The 21,243-nt window shown below is 40.1% G+C and overlaps 1 protein-coding gene across 1 annotated transcript; it reads right to left on the bottom strand.

The window, feature by feature from the left end:
* Positions 1–12,865: 12,865 nt before the first annotated feature.
* Positions 12,866–20,982, bottom strand: LOC104298755 (serine/threonine-protein kinase PAK 3). The gene is made up of 10 exons (XM_009898850.2): positions 20,560–20,982; positions 19,482–19,602; positions 19,130–19,193; positions 17,582–17,630; positions 16,867–16,979; positions 16,548–16,665; positions 15,643–15,742; positions 15,192–15,388; positions 14,081–14,218; positions 12,866–12,952 (listed from the first exon to the last, which is right to left on the bottom strand). The coding sequence occupies exons 1-10, from the start codon at positions 20,980–20,982 to the stop codon at positions 12,866–12,868; spliced, it is 1,410 nt and encodes a 469-aa protein (XP_009897152.2).
* Positions 20,983–21,243: the final 261 nt, after the last annotated feature.

Raw genomic sequence — 21,243 nt, 5'->3', positions numbered from 1 at the left:
GTGATGAGCCAATAGAACAAACTAACTAAAGAAGTAAGTTTTTCTGCATCTTTGGATTCCTTGCAGACTTTCTGGAAAATGTATTTAAGACAAGACTAGACCATTACAAATCATGTGTTCTCTGCATTGTGTAACATGGCCAACCGGTGAGCTACTAATCCCACCTAGTTTAGGAAATAATGCATCAGTTAAAGAAAAAACCAAAACCAACCAAACCAAACAAAAAAGCAAACCACCAGCAAAATAACCAAAAAACAACCTCCAGCCAAAACAACACTACGAAACAGTAGTACAGCTTGCTATTACATCATTTGATTTCTGCTGACTTTGGTCAGATTTTTTTTTTCTTTAAAACTGAGCTGCATTTTAACCAAAAATAAAATACACATACCGTCAGTGCTACTGGTGTGAATCAATATTCTGTTCTACAGGTCCAAGGTCTAAATGAAGATGTTCTGCTGCCTTTCTGGCTAACGACAGCTAATCTTCAAGGGAGATTGTGACTAGCCAAGTAACCACGTGACATGACCTCTGAGGTTCCCACTTCAAATGTCAAGATACACATCCCACATTTCAGTGCAAAGTGCAAATTCACATTGCTGAGATGTCCCCAAAGCACTGGTAATACTTAGCTGTATTGAGCTGGGCACAGCTTGTCAAGATGACGTAAGCAGATCCGTCATAGCAGACTGGAGCATGAAAACAGGAATTTTGGCTGTCAGAAAAGCCTCCCTGTTAGGGTGTTAGCTGTGCTTAGACTCTGGAGATCTAAGGAGAGGGAAAGGTACAAGTCTCTTTGAGACTGCTTGTTGAGGAACAGGAAAAACACCTATTAGCCACAGTAACAATGCCCCCTTAGTGAGGTATTATGGCTATATAAAGGTGGCATTTGCATGCATACATGTATTTGGTAGCCACAAAACTCATTTGCATATCCCTACTAAAGTACTAACAGCACCTTCATTAACACACAGTAATTATAGATATCCTGGCTAAGGTGAGAATTAATTTAAGTAATTCAGTGGGGTTTTATACAATGCTTTTATAATGGTTGGCACCCTGGAAGGGTTTTGATCATGAAGAAAAAGAGTGTAATTGACTTTTGTTTTTAAATATCCTCATTTATGTTTGATCTAGAACTTAGAGCTTTTATAAAACAAGGAATGGGGCAGCATATTAGTTGATTTGGTAAATACTAAGAAATAAAACCTGCCAAGTGCTTTATGAGTCAGGGTAACAAAGGATATGCAAGAGCTACATTTTGAAGGAATAACGTTAGCATGTAGTAATTCTGTCTGCTCTGACACAATTTGTGCAGGGGAAATGAATTTCAACTTCTACATGGTCCTCTCCAAGTAATAGGTAAAAGAATCAATTGAGCCTTAAGTTTTGATGAGCTCACGGTTAAGAGTTTTGTCAGCTTCCAAGCCCACTCTTTAGTAACTTCAGTGCTTTGTGACTTCAGTACGGTGTAGACAGCTTCAGTTTTATTCTCTGAGCTACTACTAAGTAACAGTGAGTGCACACAAAAATGTCAGCAATAATTAAGTACTGCCATAAAACATACTTCCTTCCATGTACTACTACAGAAACACTGATCTCAAAATACTTCATAGTTAAGTGCAATAATGAACAGGCACAGATAACACTGCTGTACTGCTTCTGCTTTGAGTGAGTGCTGGCCCTGTTCAATATACACAACTATACTGCTATGTGCAGCTACCAATGAGCCTGACATTACAGGCATCAGATTAATTTGAATGGACGGTGCAGTTTGCTTGTGTGAACAAGAGCAGAGCCTGAGTTTCAAGGCTGCCAGGAAGTGGGTTACCTTAAATGCTGGGCCCTTTGCAATGGTGATTTAGGAGTTAATAATGTCAATTTAAATGCTGGGCCCTTTGCAATGGTGATTTAGGAGTTAATAATGTCAATTTAAATTATCCCCAGATAAATTCTCTGTGTGACAGAAGGGGCAGAGGAAAAAAAGCAGAGAGCCCAAATACACCCTCCCTTTCAGAAACTACTTTGTGACATCATCATTGCTTAGGTTCATGGATCAAAACAATATTATTGCTCCACATCAATATGGAACTGGTAGGGAAAAAAACACAGAATAAATCCTCATGACTCCAAGTCAGCCCTCAGACACAAGTTATCTTGCATAAACCCATCTTCTTTCTCAGTTCCCAGTTTCTTCTTTTACACTTCCCCTGCTGATCCCTTCCCGCAGGTGCTAGAAACTGATGGGATGAAAGACTCCAAAGTTTTGAACCTTCAAACTTTGCTCCACATGCCATATTCACAACAGCCACTTGGATGCTTCTTGCCTGGTGCTCTCCAGTGAGACAGGTTTGAGGCTGAGCTTTTCCTGGTTTCTGCTGTTGTCTCATTTAAAGCTGCAGCTGCCCATTTACCACCATCTTAGCAGGCAGGGAACTCCTTACCTAGAGCCTATCCATGTGCTGGGCAGATGCATGGAAGTGGATTGCCCTGCCTCTACAGAGGGAGGGAGGCCAGCCCTTAATTTAAGGCATCACAACAACTGCTTCTGACACTAAACATCTGCCATCCTCTTGCTACTCTTTCCTAAGCATGCACCCTCCTCACCATAAATGCTTTGCTTAGCATGACCATTAAGGAAAAAATACTGGGTGTTTTCATCTGCAAGTTGGTAATATGCAGAGTAATATGCTTGTGGAAGTCTGGAATATCTGTGGATTTATTATGTTAAAAAGAAGCATATCAAGTCTGAAACTGCAAATGACCTTCCAGAATTGCAACTGGTTGACATAATTGCTAAATTAATCCAATCCTAAATATTAATAATTTACTGTCCTTCTTTTAGTATTGCTTCATTCTTAATTACCAATTCCTGTATTGTTCTTTCATTGTCATAACAGTTAATAACAGCTGCCAGACTGCAAAACACTCTGTCATACTACAGTAGAACATGTAAGTATGTAAATCATATCATCTCCCCTAGAGAGCAACACAGCAGTGTGGTGTCAAGAGGGGTAATGATGTATTTATTTTTCCTGGAACACCTGGCACTTCATGTAAAGAATTACAAGGAGAATAACCATTTGTTATATTTTTTTTGCCATTAATGGTTCTCTTGGTATAAACAACCAAAAAGAAATGGTTATGATAGAAAAGCTTCCCATTTAAAAATGGCAGATCTGTTCTGATGAAGTCAGCCTTTATTTGATGGATTCTTTAATAACGCCATCAGAAAACAGAGAGGAAAGTTACGATTCTTCAAACATTTACACTTTAAATCCATCTCCCTACTCTCTTGACAGGATACAGGGAGGATGTGGTTTTAAAAATAAAGCTGATTATTTTTCCTATAGAGGAAACTGAAGCATAATTTAAACTGCTGTGAAACCATTGCTTAATGAAGGGGTGCAAAAATCCCATCTTCTCATTCTTCTTTGAGAGTAATTCCTGACCTACTGTTTGACCAGGCTGTGATATTGTCTTGATTGTAAATGAGCTTTGCTGGCTTGTGTTGTATCTGACCACTGAAACCACTGATCTAAACCTTACATTTAAGTTAAGTTGTTTTGCTTAAGGTAGCAGCCAGACTTATTTTAATCAACTGCTTTGCTCCAGCTCTGTGAGAATCTAAAGTGGGTAAGGAATGATACAGTAGTCTCTTGTGCATAATTCTGACATCATAATCTCTCACACAGGTGTCACCTGGACACTAGAATTATTACAACCTAGTTGTGATGTAGGCAAGAAATACCAAGTAATATATAGAGATGAAGATTTTATTGCTAAAAATTCATAGTTATCCAATAAGGCCTCAACTATCCACTTCTCAGCACATGATGTGCAAAGCTGCATGCTATTTGTTCCCTTAGGCTCCCCTCACTTCATGCTACAAACGTGAACTTAGCAGTAGTAATATATACTGCAGTTCTGGCAACTGCAAAGTGGTTGTTTCTGAATTCTGTCTTGGTTTATAATCTCTGGCTGTTGTATCTTATGTCATAAGAGTAGCATTGACATAATGTTTAGAATTTGAATTCCCCACCTCTGGAAGCACTATCTTCATTAAAGGCACTTTAGTGAATCTCTCAAGTCCACAAATAAATTCAATGACCAACAGTCTCAGCTGGAAAACTGCTAGTTCCTGTTCCAGAAACTCAGATATTACATGCCATGTCACTTGATATTGCTTGTCTGCAGGAAGCAGCAGACCAGGAAGCTTATCATCTGGAGACAAAATCAGTTTGTCATAGCTACAGAGCCAAAACAGTGATAGAAATGTGAGCATTAATCTCCTCACATTGCTATCACCAAAACAATGACTATTATGAAATATAATCTTCATCATCCATTGCTACACATTAAGAAAGCATTTCACCAAATACGCTGGCAGCCTTGGGTGACTTGTTACATATGGATGCCAATTGTTCAGGACACTCCTCAGTTGAAATGAGCCCTCCCTCTGTCTTTTCAGACTAATCCATCATGACAAGAAAGGCAATCAGTAAACAACTGAATATCCTTACAGACAAAAACTAGTGATAAAAATAAGTGAACTAGAAATCCTCACATGACGTTTGACAGCATTTGGGGATTTTGAGAGCTGTCTTATCTGCTGTATGCATAGATTCTGCAAGTCTTGATTGTCTACACAGCTTCCTCTGGATTTACCCTGCAGCAAAATCATGTGAAATACTGCAAGTCTTGATTGTATGCAAAGTTCCTCCTAAATGTGCCCTGCAGTAAAATCATGTGATCTGCATCACAACCAGAACAGAATCTACAGTAACTAAACTACTAGTCTGCAAATTCATGGCTCATTTTAGTCCAGCTCATAAATAAGTTTTCAGCACTGATCCTTATTATTACCACAATGTGCATGGCCTCATTAATTGTCATAAGGGTGGGTGATGTCAGTTTCTTCAAATACTTGCAACACTTGGTTTTGGCCACAGGTGTTTGTTTAGTAAGTCATGAGTTCTCTTATCATCTTCATGATTCCCTCATTTGTATGGGGTAGAACTGTAGAACCATCTGACCCAGCTCCTTTCTCTTAATAGCTTTCAGAACTTCAGAGGAGAGCCCAGCAATATTGGGAGGTAAATCTATTACCAGATGCTGCTTAACACCACTGTAGCACTAATTCTGTTGCACAGGGGAAAGCTCATTCATTAGTCACCTCTGCAGTATATCTGCATGACCAATCAACAAAACTATTTACCCTAAAGCTAGGAATGGGTCTGCTTATGTGCAGGACAGACAGAGCTACCAGCACAACAAATGTTAAAGGTTTTTTTAATCAGCATGTGATTTTTGAAAAGCAAACAAACAAACAAATGCTTCTTACTGAATTCAAATTAAACTTTAAGCTAGGTCAAGTCATTTGATATTCTTTTCCTACTAGAATAGTATTTTCAAACTAACAGCAAAAACTTCATAACCATCTGTGTCTTACTTTTCACATGCTTGTTTTCAGACAGACTTACCATAAGATTGCCTTATTTTAAATTTTAGAAGAAACAAGCAGTAGGCTATCTCTAAAGGACTTTTACAAGACAAGAACTATTGATCTCTAATCTCTGCATGAAAAGGGAAATTACCTCATTCAGTGGGCATAATATTTCGACAAATTTTGGAGTTTTTTAGAGCCTTCCCCTGCTTTTGGAAAGGACTTTATAGTCACTGGACAAGATGATCTTGAAAGTAATTTAGAACCAAATATATTCTGTGATTCTGTGAAGAATGCCTTAAGAGTTGTCACTTGATTTCTACCAAGAAAGGATCAAACTAGAATGGGTCCATAAAGAGTATAGGTACCTTGATTTCACATTAAAAAATACCTGTACAAATTGCTTATGTCTTTAATAAGAATCTCTTTCTTTCATTCTCAAAGCAAGGAAATGTCCAAAATTAGGTTTTTATTATCAGCATGTATCAATATGCTGCTTTGACAAATGTTTCTCAGAATTAGTTTTGATTTGTTCCTAGATGAACATAATTCTAGGTCATTGATTTAAATTTATTTAAGAAGAAAGCTGCAAAAATTACGTTTGATAGTTTCACAAGTAGTAACAAGTGATTCATATCTTAGCAAAAGAAATTCACCTTCCTCAAAAGTAAGGGAACCAAGCAAACTCAAGTAACTCCAATTACAAAATCAGCACTCAAGAAGGGGGATTGTTTGCATTGGACTACAAATGTGTACTATTTGTCATACTGCACAAGTAAGCAATTTTATCACACACACACACACACACACACACACACACACACACACACACACACACACACACACTCTATAATGATCTTTAACTATTTGTTTCAAGGATTCAGGCAATGTGACGTGTCCACAAGATGGCATACACTGTGTCCAAAAGCAACTTGCACAGCAAAATGCTTTGTATCATCTGTGGGACAAAAAAGCTTCAGTGTAATTATACTTCTTCATTTCATTGTCCTTCTAGACAACCACAGAAGAAAATCTGTATGTTATTATTTTAATGATTCACTTATATAATCTAAAAATCTGCTTGCCTCAGCGGTAAGCAGAGCCTTCAGTTCACACAGAAAACGTCTCTCATCCAGAGGAACCAATTTTTCTCTCTGAGATTTCAAGTGGCTGTAACCAAGTTAAGTCATACACAAGGGGCAAAGGCGTTGTAGAGAAAAGGATTATAACCAAACAGATGGGTTTACCAGAGTCTTTCTCACTGCCTAGGAGAAGCAGGCAATAGAGAGAAGAGAAGGAGCTTAGGGCTCTGAAAGGACTCAAACCATAAAAAAATCAGAGTGAGGATGTGCTTCATAGGAAGATGTAACTAAGAACAGTCTAAAAGAAATTGTCTGTACATACCTGATAACCAAAAAGGCATCAAATTCTCAGAGTTCTCAGTAGGGTCTGTTCAGGGTAAAAATAAAACAAAATACATCTAAAATGACCACAGGCATATGACCATGTCCTTTAGACACCTGACTGAAAAGCCAAAAGGACATGAAGCTGTTTGGGTTCTAGGACAAAGCAGTGTTTCCCAGATAAGCTCAGAAATGCTGGCACCAAGTGGCTTAAGAATACTCCAAAAGATACAATTACCAAGTTGCCAGCCTTGCACTTTTGCTCTTAGAATACAAGTATTTTCCCCTTTTTTCTTATAGTGACCAAATCATCATCAGATCCTAATCAAACCAGAGCCAGGATTCTGGAATTAGTAGTGCAATTCTCCCATTTCTGCAAATAGCAGCAGTTCTCTGAGCTGTGAACTAGCTACTAGTGAGTGCAAAGCGGAAGTGGCACTGAGAAGAAATTGTTTTTAAGGTTAACAGCTCTACAGAACTTGTGAAAATGCCCAGAAGAGAAACACATACACACTAACAGCCCTTTTTTGACATTTAGAGATGCTGTAGAACTTGGGGCTGAATTTTATCTTCCACAAGGTTATGGCTCTTTGTGAGAGTGAAGTAATATTATGGCTTACAACTCTCACTCCTCCAAATCCTACTTTGGCCCCCTGTGCTTTATTCCAGCTAGTAAGTTCTCTTAAGTATACATCAGGTCTGCTTACACAGCTTGGGGAAACCAGGAACAACTGAAAACTCCCAACAAGTATCTGAAAATTTGAAAACTATGTGAGGGGAGAGCTCATAATAAAACATTGGTAATAAAATATTTATAGCCAGTCACAATATCCAGGTTTAGCTTTCTACTTCTTTACTGAACTGCTCTATAATGGAGCAAGTAGTTGCACTGCACAGTACTACCACTGGCAAAACAAGATTAATTGCCTTTACTCAGAGTCCACAAAGCTGACCTGCAGAAAATTACATGGGAAAGCCAAGTCCACAGTTGCCAGACAAGGTGAATCAATACAATAAGAGCATGGAAGTTCTTTTGTTGCAGCTGATTATTATGGGACAATGTTCCAAGCAAGTGTAATGAACAGTCCATCATTTATCAGTGTGTTTCATGACAAACAAGAAAGGAAAAAGATCAGTTTAAAAGTCATCCAGATGCAGAGGTAGAAGTTACATCAGTTGTTCCTTAAAAATAAAATAAACACCATCCCCAAGGCTCCCAACAACCTTATATCACACACACACAAATATATGTAATATAATCTGCATGATCTATTCCAGGTCTAAAGTAGGAGCTACACATCTGTGTAATGTCTCCTCTCCATTTCAAACAGACAGATTCAAACAGTGTACAATGGAAAGCTTCTGTCTGAAAACTTTGCTCATGCACACAAAATTCTCTTTGGCACTCCATCTTACCTGGAGTTATACTGCTCCTTGAGGTTACTGGTGACTGTTGGCAACAAGATCAGTATGTTGCCTAGCCTGAGAATTTGAAAAATGAGATAGAAGTTGCTCTAGCCAACCAGGCATTTTATTTTCTCTCTCCTATGAATCAATATGCATGGCCCCATAACTGTATATGATACTATTAACACATCCTCTATTCAATTATTCCTGAGTTGGAGTATGCATACTTTGTTCCAGAATGCCCAAACCCTTCAATGTTCAGCCATTCTTGATTAGTTCAGACACTGAGACTGAATACCCAGAGGAAAGGCAGAAATGTCAGTTACAAGAGCAGACTGGAAGAGCAATGTTAAATCAGTGTGAAATCAGCATCTAATTTCCCCATGGAAAGGAGCAGTGGCTATGCTACATGCTTTCTAATTAAATGTCAGCCTGTCAATACTTTTCAGATTGGTTATAAATATGAAAACTGCTTACAAAAATGGAATTAAAATAGACAAATTGGTGAAACTCCTGCAGACACATTTATTCCTATTCCCAGTCTCTTACCAAGACCATTCTAAGAAACTACAGCACATCTTTTTATTATGGTAATGACCCTGCATGCAAGGCAGAGAGCAAAATAATGTATTTACTCCAGTTGTCTCAAGCCTATTCCCAGAGAACACCTTTTGCAGTACTATATAATGAAGTGTGGCATTAGGTCAGACTTTATTATAGATTCGATTATTATTTTTTCTTAGGGGTAATGGAATGGGTCCCATTTAATGTGAATTCATTAGTTATGATGGAGTACAATTTAAAAACAATGACGTATCTTTTAATCTAAATTAGTGGGAGTTGTGTCTCCTGTGTCTGAAGAAAGGGCTCCATACAGTGGATTTAGATCAGAATTTTGTTTCTACCTGTACCAGCTTCTGTCAGGTGTTAACAATTGCTACAGCATGGAAAGACATCTCTCACAGTGGTGAAGTTACAGAAGTCTCAGGTTGAGCTCTCTGGAAATGCTCAGAGACAGGCTGATTACAGTGCACCAGGGAACAATGTGCAGCTGCAGCTGGTAGTGCAACACCCCTCTGATGATCTGCTATTATATTAAGGGTCACAAATAGAGGACAAAATTGGAAAAAAGCCAGGATAGATGCTATGAAATTATTACTTCCCTCTCTATACCAGAATTTTAGTAGCCCTAACAGCATATTGGAACTTTCTAAAGAAGCAGTCAGCTTTGGAGAAGCCTAATATACTCATCAAACAGATAAAAGCAATGACTGTACAAGACATCAGCTAAGATATTCTCTCTTGGTCAGTTTATCACACCTTAGCTGGATAGTTCTGAATGTACAGCTTAAAACCAAAAACAATCAAAGAACTTACAGAAGAGGTTTACACATTTCTTACCCCTTCTTACAGCTTTCAGACTAGGACTGTCTTACGTCTTTACCTCTAGTAGGCAATTTAGAAGGGAAGATACTGGAAACAAACTGTGGCCATTTGTAATGTCCCTATAGGGCGTGGAAGGGAGGCAGCAATACGTATTGCCTAAAGCTTCTGCCCACCGAAGAATATCACAAAACAAGAGATGCCTGTCAGTGTGAATGGGCTACCACCTTCCTTCTTCCCTAATGTTCTGTAAGGCATTTCCTACAGAGTCTACAGGCCAGCAACAATAAATCCTCTAGAACAATTTTGAAGATGGATATGTCTGGTTTATAAAAAGCTTTCTATACCACATTATCTACACAGAGAAATGAATTAACTCATATCAGCATTAAATTACAGGCTGTGGTAGCATTGTAACTCCTGAAGGAAAATCTGCATTGTCCAGCTCAGTCACTAATCAGATCTTCAGTTGAATAAATTGTTTCCATTTAATGCTAATCACATTTGCAATTTGTTGCTGACAGAGTTTCTAATTGCTTTTAGTAAGGGCTTTCAGGACACTGGAGGACTGCACATTCAGGTCTTGATCTGATCCTAGTTTGTGCTCCATCATAAAATGAACTGCTTAAATAATTATTTTTAAATCCTTCTGTGACTATTCATCTGGAGTTTATATCACAAGCTATAGGGAGACTGGACACCCTCTGAATACTGATGCAAATCTACAAACTTTATTTATTAGCAAAAATTTTTATGGAAAGTGAATTTCAAAACAATTGCAGCACACTGACAATATATGTGCAATTGTTTAAATTACTGAAGTATAACCAGATGATTCTCAATTAAGCACTAATGCCTAAATGTAGAGATTGTGGCTGAAAAAATGAAGCAACGCTTAGGGCTATTTCAAGATTGCAGACATTTAAATGTATACAAATCCATAAAAGCAAAAGGTCACAAAATTTGGAATTGTTTTCTCAAATCTTTGCATATATAACTTCCCAAAACTGTGGCCATGAGTTTCCCCTTACACAAGAATTGCATTATGAAGAGAACAAACATCTCTCTCTTCTGACAAGGCTGCAATTGAATTCAGAAGTACTTGTACTTGAAAAAGTATGACAAAAGAAGAAATGGAATGCTGCTAAGGGTTTGCTTAAAATACCAAACTTATCTATGCCCTCCTTTCCAGACCTGGTGGTACCTGATGCACTCACAAAAATCTGTCTTCATACTTTGGCTCACAGTGAAAACCACCAAAATATTGGCACAAAACCTTTTGAAATGGACCCCAAATCATCATATCAAAATGTTTCTCTACAACAATAATCCACATAACAATAACTATTAACCATTCCCTTTGCCATCAGAGATGCACACAGACACTACTGGACTCTTGCCAGAGACAGTCATGAATCGTAGAACCATTTAGGTTGAAAAAGACCCTTAAGAGCAACCTGATCTAGCTGGGGATGTCTCTGCTTACTGCAGGGAAGCTGGACCAGATGACCTCTAAAGGCCCCTTCCAACCCAGTGCTTTCTATAATTCTATGATTCTAAGATCATCAAGTCCAGATGAAGAAGCTTAGATACAATGTGGAATATGCAAACATCTCTTCAGTTTAAACTCTCTGCTTCAGTCAAGCCACAAAACGTCAAAAATCAGGTGGAAGGAATGCAAAAATGAGAGGATTTTCTCCATTTATATGACACCTGAAGAAATTCTTCATTAGGCCCTCTTCCAGGGAGAAATGAAGAAAACATAACTGACACTAGCATTCTAGGAAGCACCAGTCACTGATTATCATGTTGCTATATAGATATATGTTTACATGTATGTAGACAGTGGAGCTGCTCCTCTGTTTTGTTCTGCTAATGCACCGTGCATGTGTGCTAACACAACAAACCCAAGGGGCAACTGCACTGTCAGAACACAGATATCCCAGATACTTGTTAGTTCATATTTGTTTCCAGTCCTGGGTCTCTCTTTAAGAAACCCAGATGTTAAATAAAATACATTTATGTCTTTACTTGGCTCCAGTGTGTGGACACTAAAGATACGAGGATACCAAGTGGCTAGACTGTCAGCTTTGTTTAAAAAACAAACAAACAACTCCTCAGAAGTTCTAATATTATGTGCCCACAGATGGGCTTAGGTCTATAGTTAAAGCAGCAAAACAGGCTCTGTTAAGGGGTGTTAAGGACTCTGTTTCCACTACAGCTGCTTAGTTTCTGCTGTTTACTTAATAGAGTAATAATTGAGGCTTGGAGTGCTCATACTGCAAATATTAGTTTGGATTCCCTGGCCCCACTATCTCCAAGAACATTGGCAGCACATGAATTAATATAAAGCTCCTAAATACTAAAATATGTAATAAATTATGTAGCATGTTTGTATCACATTTTAAAGATAAATACAGAATCTAGTAAACAAGTACAATGTCAAGAAGTCCCTTCAATAAAGTGGAGCTCCATCACTAAATATTACTGCTGTTACTTGAGTTTCATTCTGTCAAGATATCCAAGCCCAAACACAGGAGTCCTTGTGACTTGAAGTATTACTCATAGCTTTATTCAGGGAAATCACATCTTTGATCTCTGCATGTGAGATGACCACACTGTGCAACTGTTCTTCCTGAGAGAGTGTGTGTGTGTGTGTGTTACAACAGCAAATGATCACTGCCCAAAATAATACAAAGGAAACACAAAGGCTGCAACAGTGAGATCCATGACTGGGCTGGGAGAGGCACCTGAGGGGGGCCAGGAAGTCAAGCAGCCTCAGCAGAGCTCAAATGATGGTGGTATCAAGTAGCTGGACTCACACCAAGACACAGAAGTGTGGGAACCTGGCATGGAGGCCAAACCAAAATACAAGGAACAAGGGAGATATGTTCACCTGTAGAATAGGATGGCCATTACCTGCCTGTCTTAAGCTCTGCTTCACCTAAGTAAAAATAAAGGAGCCAGAAAGCAAGAAGGTGATAAATGATCATATTTTACTACTGGAGGGTAAAAAAAAAAATTTAAAAAAAAAAAAAAAGAAAAAAAAAGAGGGGAGCAAAGGTAGACAATTTGGAGGAAATGAAGGGAAACAGAGTAGGGGAGTTATCTCCCTCCTACCACAAGGACTGTAAGCGCTGGTTTGTTCATTTGTCCATCTGTTGGGCAGCACAAGACCTGAGGTTCAATCAGACATTTGTTCTCAGCTGTGAGCTGGCTTTGAGCACTAGCAGCTGCTGTTCTTCGCCGCCTGTGCTGCCCTGATGAGAGGCGTGAGCCTGGAGAGGGGCTTGGCTAATTCTAAGAATGGATGCTGTCCAGAGTTAAAAACAAGAAATGAACCATTACTTTCCAAACTCAGTTACTCATGGGTTCCAGCAGTGTTCCTCTGGTCACCAGGAATGTGCACAAGCAGGAGTGAGGGGGCCATCTGCACCTGTCACTGGTAGCCATGGCCCATAATCCCATCAATCCATTTCTCAAGTTGTCTTCAGCTAGCTGAGATTTCTACCCTACCCTACCAGTGCTCTATGAATGCTGCTTGCTATCCCAGGGCTTTGTTACTTTCAGGAAACTCAAACCACTTAGGTTCCTGTTTTCAGGGCTATTTTAATTGTCAAAAAAGCTGAGGTGCACAAGCCATTCCTCAGGGAACCCCAGTACCTCTAGGAAATGTTTATGCCAGTAGTGCCTAGGCCCGTGTGTTCTTCTGAAGGCCACTGAGGTACAGGTTTTCAGCACCAGACAAGAGCCAGGAGATAAGTGACAGAGTGCTGATGGACTCAGCTCTGGGATGCAGTGAGAGCAGTGTCTGCCTGGTATCATTGCACTAGCGATATTTTGCCACCAGGTAAAACCGTGTATACTGACAAAATAAAAAACTACCAGGGCTACAAAAACTGTCAGAGGGCTGGAGCACCTCCTCTGTGAGGACAGGCTGGGAGAGTTGAGGTTGTTCTGTCTGAAGGAGAGAAAGCTCCAGGAAATCTTACAGCTTTTCAGTACAGAAAGGGGGCCTATAAGAAAAATGGGGAGGGATGCTTTAGCAGGGTCTGTCACAACAGGATATTGGATGAGGGTTTTAAACTAAAAGAGGGGAAGTTTAGCCTAGAAATAAGGGATACATTTTTTATGCTGAGGGTTGTGAAACACTGGCACAGGTTGCCCAGAGATGTGGTAGATGCCCCATCTCTAGAAACATTCCAGCTCTAAGCAACCTGCTCTATTTGAAGATGTACCTGCTCTCTGAAAAAGGTTGGACTAGTTGACATTAAATGTCCCTTCCAACCCAAACCACTCTGTGATTCTACTTATTTTTCATTTGAAAACCACCAAGATGGGAGATTAATATGAGGAGGATCTGTTGATGTCTTCAAGTGTAGGTAATGAGAAAACTGTTACATAGTGTAGCTGTTTCACTTGCAGTCACTTGGCATTTTACCTGCAGAAGTTCCTTGGTAGAACTTCGCCTGCCCACATCCATCTCCAGGCAGCAGTTCAGAAAATCAGAAAATTGAGCAGACTGTTGCTTGGAGTTTTGCAGCTTTGGTGCCCCTTTGGTAGTTATCAGATACATGGCCTAGAGAAAAAGGAAGCACAAGACTTCATCTCTCTTTCACACCCACATGTGCTCATACAGGTGCCTCTCTGGTTTTTAGAGTCCAGTCTCCAGCGGCAGTTTCTTCCCTGACAGAGGGCTAGAGATGATGTCCCTATACCAAGAAATAACCTCAAAGCCATCAGTTTATCTCTCTAAAGCCCTGTTTTAGAAAATTTTGGCATTTGGCTTTTTTTTTCAGGAAAGATAACATTAAATCTGTTATACTTGCTTCATGTTTTCATGGTCATCTTCAGAGACAGAGAAGAGCTGGAACAACATATAGTGTTACTTAAGGACTGAGAGTATTCATCTGTGTTGAATCTTCTGTGAATTCTCTTCCATGATGTGCATAAACGTCTGGCATGGTCCTTCTGGGCACACAAGCCTATCCAGACACTTCAAAATTCCAGCTTTTCTCCTCCTCAAGAGCATCTAGCCTTTCTTAAGGAAAGTCAAGGACCCTCACTTCCACGCAGCTGACAATGTTCATACAGCTTAGCAAGTCCTTCTATCTGATATTCCTCAGGCCAAGGAATTATAACACAATTTTGTGAGCAGTATCTAAAAAGGTTCACTTGTAACCAACAGCTAACACGTGGAGACATGAGTTCATCCTGCTTTGGCAAGCTGTTATTTAGAAACCTAAGAGAAATATTTTGAACTATTCAAACTTAAACTTGCAAAACATGCCTAAAATATACAATAGTAATAAACTGCAGGAGAAATTTCAAGCACAGCACATTTCTGCACTGGCAACATGTCACTTCACCCTTGAGGTTCTCCGACTAATGTAACCAAAGCTACAGGATGTGCTTAGGTGCTTCAGTGACATTTTTAGAAGCAGGTGTTGGTGGAACTTAGTTCAAGCTGATGCGATTGGGATTTTGTCTCATGGGAGACAAAACAGGGGACAGATGAGAAAGACAATGATATCTATTTATTTGCACCTTACCCTGAGAGGACTTTTACTATAGTAAGGAGGTTTGCCTTCCAGCATTTCTACTGCTGTGATCCCAAGTGACCAAACATCTGCTTTGGGGCCGTATGGCTTTTCTTCCAGCACTTCTGGGGCCATCCAGTATGAAGTCCCAACCACTGTGTTCCGTTTGCTCTGCTTGGAGTTAATCTGAACACAGAAGCCGAAATCAGCTGAGGAGAAAAACAAGTATTGCTAAAGCCAAAACTAAGCAAAAGATTGCAATTCCCTCACTCTGGAAAGAACCTACCCAAACCTAAGCCACTCTTTACACTGTTTTTCCTTTCTACATCTCTCTGCACACTGGAACTGCACTCTTAAAGCTGCAGCAGTGCACCACCACAGACATCCCTTTCAGGTCACTGGCAGTCAGTCAAAAGTACCCCCACACCACATCCTGGGAATGCTGTGCCTGACCAATACCTACCCAATTTGACAGATCCGTTCATTCCCAAAAGGATATTGTCACTTTTGATGTCTCTGTGGATCAGTTGATTTGAATGGAGGAAATGCAGTGCTTGAAGGCACTAAAAAAATACAAAAGAAACCTGAGGGTAAAAATGAATTGCTTGATTTCATCACATAAGAAAGGAATGTTTCTAGAAGATTTAATTTCTGGAATATTGTGCTGTCAAGAGGCCTAGCTTGCTGGTCCAACACTATTAAGAGTGCTCTAAATGCAGGTGCAGGAACTTCTGGAAGAGAAATGTCAACTGTTACAGACTATCGCTTGAAAGCATAGACAGAATGACTGCTGCTGCAATGAGTGTGCTGCCTCCAACTATATGACAAACTCTGTTTTGACAGAACAGAAATGGTCCCTTCCTTCACTATGAAGAGAATCTCTTTCAGGTGGGAGGTTGCATAACAAAGATTTTTATGGTTAGGCTCTACACCAGATTTGGCAATAGCATGTTAGTTGTTTGTAAGAAGGAAACACCATTTTGAGTGGAACGCTATCCTTCCAAGATGAAGCCTGTCATAAATGAGTCTGGTTTTCTTTGCAGTTATTTTAAAATTCTGCCACCAGCATGTTTGCTTTTACAGGCAAGGAATGCAATACAGACACACTCCATGGGAATGCTGAAAGAGGCAAAGTTGAGAATAGCAGAAGTAAAATTAAGAGATAGTACAATAAGAGTATACAAGAGTGTAACAACTGAATTTAAGAAGTACAGTTCTTAAGAAGCACTGGCAGGCAGTTCACTTAAGATGCTGTTTCTTCTCCATATGTTAAAAGCAACAGAGAAACAAAGGCTCTGAAAATGGCATTGCTTATGTTAGAAGTACCATCCTGTTCAATTAATGAGAAGCACACATGGGATCCCTTACCTCCCTGCAGACTGCTGCTATGTGTCCTTCATCCATGCATACCAGGGTAACAACATTGAATAATGAACCCCCATCTAAATATTCCATAACCAGCCAGAGTTCATTATTGACTAGGTAGCTGAAAGAAGAAAACAATGGCATTGAGATGAATGTGCAAAGATAAAACTACCTTATGAAAAAGCCTACAGTGGATTTTCCTTTCCAGGTCAATGTTGAATGAACACAGAATAAAATGAATAGGCATTCAATTTTCTGCCACTTAATCTTTGGCTTGCAGTATCTAGATGAACATAGATGAGATAACAGCAGAACTCCTTACCTGTCTAAATAGGTCACAATATTGGCATGCTGATTTCCCCTCATGATTTGGATTTCATTAAGAATAGGTTCCTTTCTGGACTGTCGATAGAGATCTATTTGCTTTATGGCCACCTGAAATGACATTTAAAACCATTAACCTGAGTAGTATGTTACACAAAATCAGAATGACCATGGGAGTGTTTGTGGAGTGCCCTAGCTGAGCTATAGCAAACTGTCTTGTGGGCAGTCACCTCTTCTGTCTAGTCCTGCTCTCAACATGGCATAGAAGAGACCAGCCCTCTGCTCTCATTCCTGCTTTTCCAGACAGATTTTCTGGCAGGGTTTGTATATATTCAAAAAATATATCTTGGAAAAGGAAATTAGTGTTAAATTGCCCCTATTAGCCTGAGCACAGAGAGCACCGAGGCTCTTCCTGATTGCAATGAGACCAGGACCTTTGCAGGCACCTTTTCAGGCATTAGTCAGTCCCTGTGTGTAATGGTTAATAAAAAGTGGATAGCCACAGTAAGTGTCCAGTTACTGCAGCACAGAACTACATTGCCCATAAAGAGCAAGCTGAGAGGCTGAAGAGAGCAGCTGATGGATTTTGCCCGCTGACACTAGTCTGTGCTTCAGAGGAACAGCCTTTGCAGTACAGGTGACCTGAAAGCCCCACTGCAATTTGCACTTAAGAGGAAAGCGCTGCAGGATCTGCTGGGGCTGTTGATGCTTACCACTTGTCCTGTGGTGATGTCAACTGTTGTATAAACTGTTCCTGATGCCCTAGAAGCAAAACAGGGGCAAAGAAATTAGTTTAGTGGTTTAGTCCCTGTAAGTGAAATCAAGCCCAGACAAGAAATCTCCATTGCCTGTAGTGTTTATAAACCACCTTTGTTCATCTACTCCCTCATCCAGCAGCACACAGTGCAGCAGCCCACCAGCCCTCTGCCATGCAGGATATCCAAGGTAAAACCTAATTCCATCATGAAAGAAAAAGTGGTGGAGCAGTCTGGCTCCTCCTGATTGTCGTCTTTCATTATCTTTGCAATTATTTTTTCTATAGGATCTTTCCCATCACTCTAAATTGGCTTGTGGCATCAGTCATGGGCTGGTTACAGCAGCACACTCCTCTAGTTGTTGAGGCACCTTTGTACAAGCTCACTTGGATAAAGATCACTCCTAAGACTGCCAAAAGATTCTGAGGGTGATGGTCTATTCTTGTAGTGACAGCAATAATCTGCTTCATGCAGGTTTATTCTGACTCTCCCATCCTTAGCTGACATCCTTTGAGATACTGGCACAGCCCCAAGTGTCCACTGACATTTTACAAATTACAGTTAGAACCAAAGCTTCAGGTATAATGCAAGCTGGAATCTAAGGAGGAGGGCTGATAGAATGAATGGAGCAGAAAGCCCTTCCCACAAGTGCTGTACCAAAAAGGATTTAGCTATGATAAAACCTTCCAGAGAAAGAGCAGGAGCATGCTTGGTTTTTCACAGCAGGAGTCAGTTCTAGGCCAGCAATGTGCCACACTGAGTTCAAACCTCACAGACAGTTAAGGCATAAAAGTATCTCTTCATGTCAGTAAACAGCTTCTGTCACAGTGACAGCAGTGTGATCACCCTGGTGTTACACAAATGGCACCTGCCCTCCTGGGATTACAACACAGCTGAGGAAACTCGGACCAATCCAAGCAGGGATTCTGCATTTCAAATACAAACCAGAGACTTAGTTTCGATGTAATTTCCCTTGTTCTTGCCTCCTCACATAGGAAATACTTCCAATCAAAGCTATTTACTGTAAGCAAAGTTGGATTTCAAAAGGGAGCAGCATCATAGGCAGATGATGCCTTTTCTCATCATGTGCTTTGTGCATCGACACTGTGTTTATAACTGAATTGTTGGGGGTCACTCCCTCTGCTAGAAAAGAGAGATTATTATGTCATCTCTGGTGTCAGCTTCTAAACTAGGTAGTTAACAATCCCGATCACAAATATTTGAAGCCATATTGGAAGCTGTTACTTATCTAACAACTATCAGATGGGAAGTGGCTCTTTTAGGCAATGTTTTTTTCTCCTTTCTCTAGCACAGACATATTATTTTGAGACATTCAATTAATTTTTTTCTCTGCCCACAGTTTTAAATTCTGACTAGTACTGAGGGACAGGAGAGTCCAAACTCAGTGTCTAAAGATGTCTGGAGCATGCCCAACTTCACACCTCATGTGGTATCAACAAAAGACCTGGCCCTTGTTTTTGTACAAGTAACTGTGATTGGACTTACCCCTGGCCAATTTTTTTAAATTGAGTGTATTTATTCTTGGGATCCTCCACACTCACAACGCTCCCTGAAAGAAACAAAATTAAAGACACTCACTTAAAAATCAGGTCACAGCCTTCTGCTCAACCAGAAAGAATCTCTGCTTTTGCCTTTGGCATAGAAGGAAGCTCAGGCAAACCCAGCCTGGTCACAGCTGCCCTCAGAAGCAGAAGGAATACCCAGCATGCTCTCTCACTTTCTCCAAGTACAATCACAGTTTGTATAAGGGAGTTGCAAGGGACTCTTGACACTCAGCTGAGAATTAATATTTAGTACAGTTCACTGCTTTATCAGACAAGAACTACAGAATACATACTCAGCTTCTCTAGGATCTCCTCATGTGTCATCTGAGATTTCTTTGGTTGCTCATCTGTCTCTCTGCATGAATTCTCACAGTTTTCAGACAGGGCAGGTTTGACTGCAGAGTATGTGCAGATCTGTGACAAGAAATTGTTTTGAGTCAGAAAGGTGTCTTATAGAGATGGCCCAGAACAGGTATTTCAAATTCAGACTATTAGGAGGATGCTGCTTGCCACATCCAGACCTCTTAAACTGATTTGGTTTACTGTCCACTTCTCAAATTAAACTGGCAAAAATGAAAGCCCAGTTTTAGATGCATTCATAGCTGGTTACATTTCTAATTTTCACTGATTTTCTGAAAGGTGACTGAAACAAGGAATTTTCTGTGTAGCAAAGATACAGGAATAGATCTGTCCAGGGTCCCACAGTTTTGTTCCTTAATGGGTATCCAAAAGACTCTTTAGTTTGTATGTAAGTATCTTGAATAGAAGCAGGTAGCATCTCCCTTTTCTGATCTTAACTGTTGGACTGGCTTCTCATCAGTATTTCAGGCTTTAGGCAGTAGCCATCAGGATTCATTCTAGTCCTTCAGAGACCTTCTTTCTCTTTACAATGCAGAGATGTGCAGGATTCTTCCCATCAAACTTCAGTCATATAATAGTTAAGGGCATGGTCTAATCTGTTCATTTAGCTATTCAGAGAGTATGTGGAGAGGGACAGGTACCTCCAGAGGACAGTTTCTCCCATGTATTCTGCAAGGTTGTGATCTGCATCCAACAACCACTTTCTCCACTAGTGACAGCCTACACAGACACTTTGGATAAAGTTGCTCCTTTTTACCCCAGCAGCATCCAAAGATACAATGCCACTTCTTATCTGATACTGTGACTAATTCACAGGCCCTGTTAGAATCACAGGAAACTCATGACTAAATATAAAAAGTCATAGCAGAATTTCCTGGGGTCAGTGGCTTGGGTGATGCACTATATCATGGTGGGACTCCAGCCCTCAGAGTCTTCATGCAAATGCTGTCTTATCAGAAACATGCTGCTCTGATTACACCAAATACAATGCTGATGAACGATAGGACTTACAGATTTTGTATGTGCAGGCTCTGGTGCCATAACAGGTGAAGATTCATTGTCTTCTTCTTCAGGCAGTGGTGTGATAACAGGTAGAGATTCATGGCCATGCTCCTCCAGCCACAGTGAAGAGTCATTGCCACCATACTCAGGCTCCAGTACAATACACAAAGGTTCATTGTCATATTCATCTGGGCACTGTGCAATAGCAGGTGGAGATTCAGCATCATCTTCATATGGATATAGCGTGGTAACAGGTGAAGATTTGTTGCTATGTTCCTTCAGCTGTGGTATGATAGCAGGTGAAGGTTCATAGTCATTTTCCTCCTCTTCACCATCTTTATCCTTTCCACCAGAAAGAGGGGAACATACTGGGGCTTCTGATGCTGGCTTTGCACTCTGTGGAAGCACAGAAGTATGAGTGACAGTCACCATTTTGGCACTTGGTAGGTTTGGTAATTACACACAACTTCAGTCTACTTAGACACCAGAAACCAATCTAGACATGCCTAGAGTTCTGCAGGCCTCCATTCTAGGTTACACTCAGCACAATACAATGGAAAGGTCATGAATCACCATGCTATTTTGTTAATGCATCTTGGTGGTTTTAATTTCTGCTAAAAATAACTAAATCATTCCCACACTTAGTCTCATTTCACAAAATGTAGTGGTTGACTAGATCACTGGAAGTTACAT

This window comes from Dryobates pubescens, chromosome 4 (genome assembly GCF_014839835.1).
Source record: "Dryobates pubescens isolate bDryPub1 chromosome 4, bDryPub1.pri, whole genome shotgun sequence".
Taxonomy (NCBI): domain Eukaryota; kingdom Metazoa; phylum Chordata; class Aves; order Piciformes; family Picidae; genus Dryobates; species Dryobates pubescens.
This window is presented reverse-complemented; position numbering and strand designations above follow the sequence as displayed.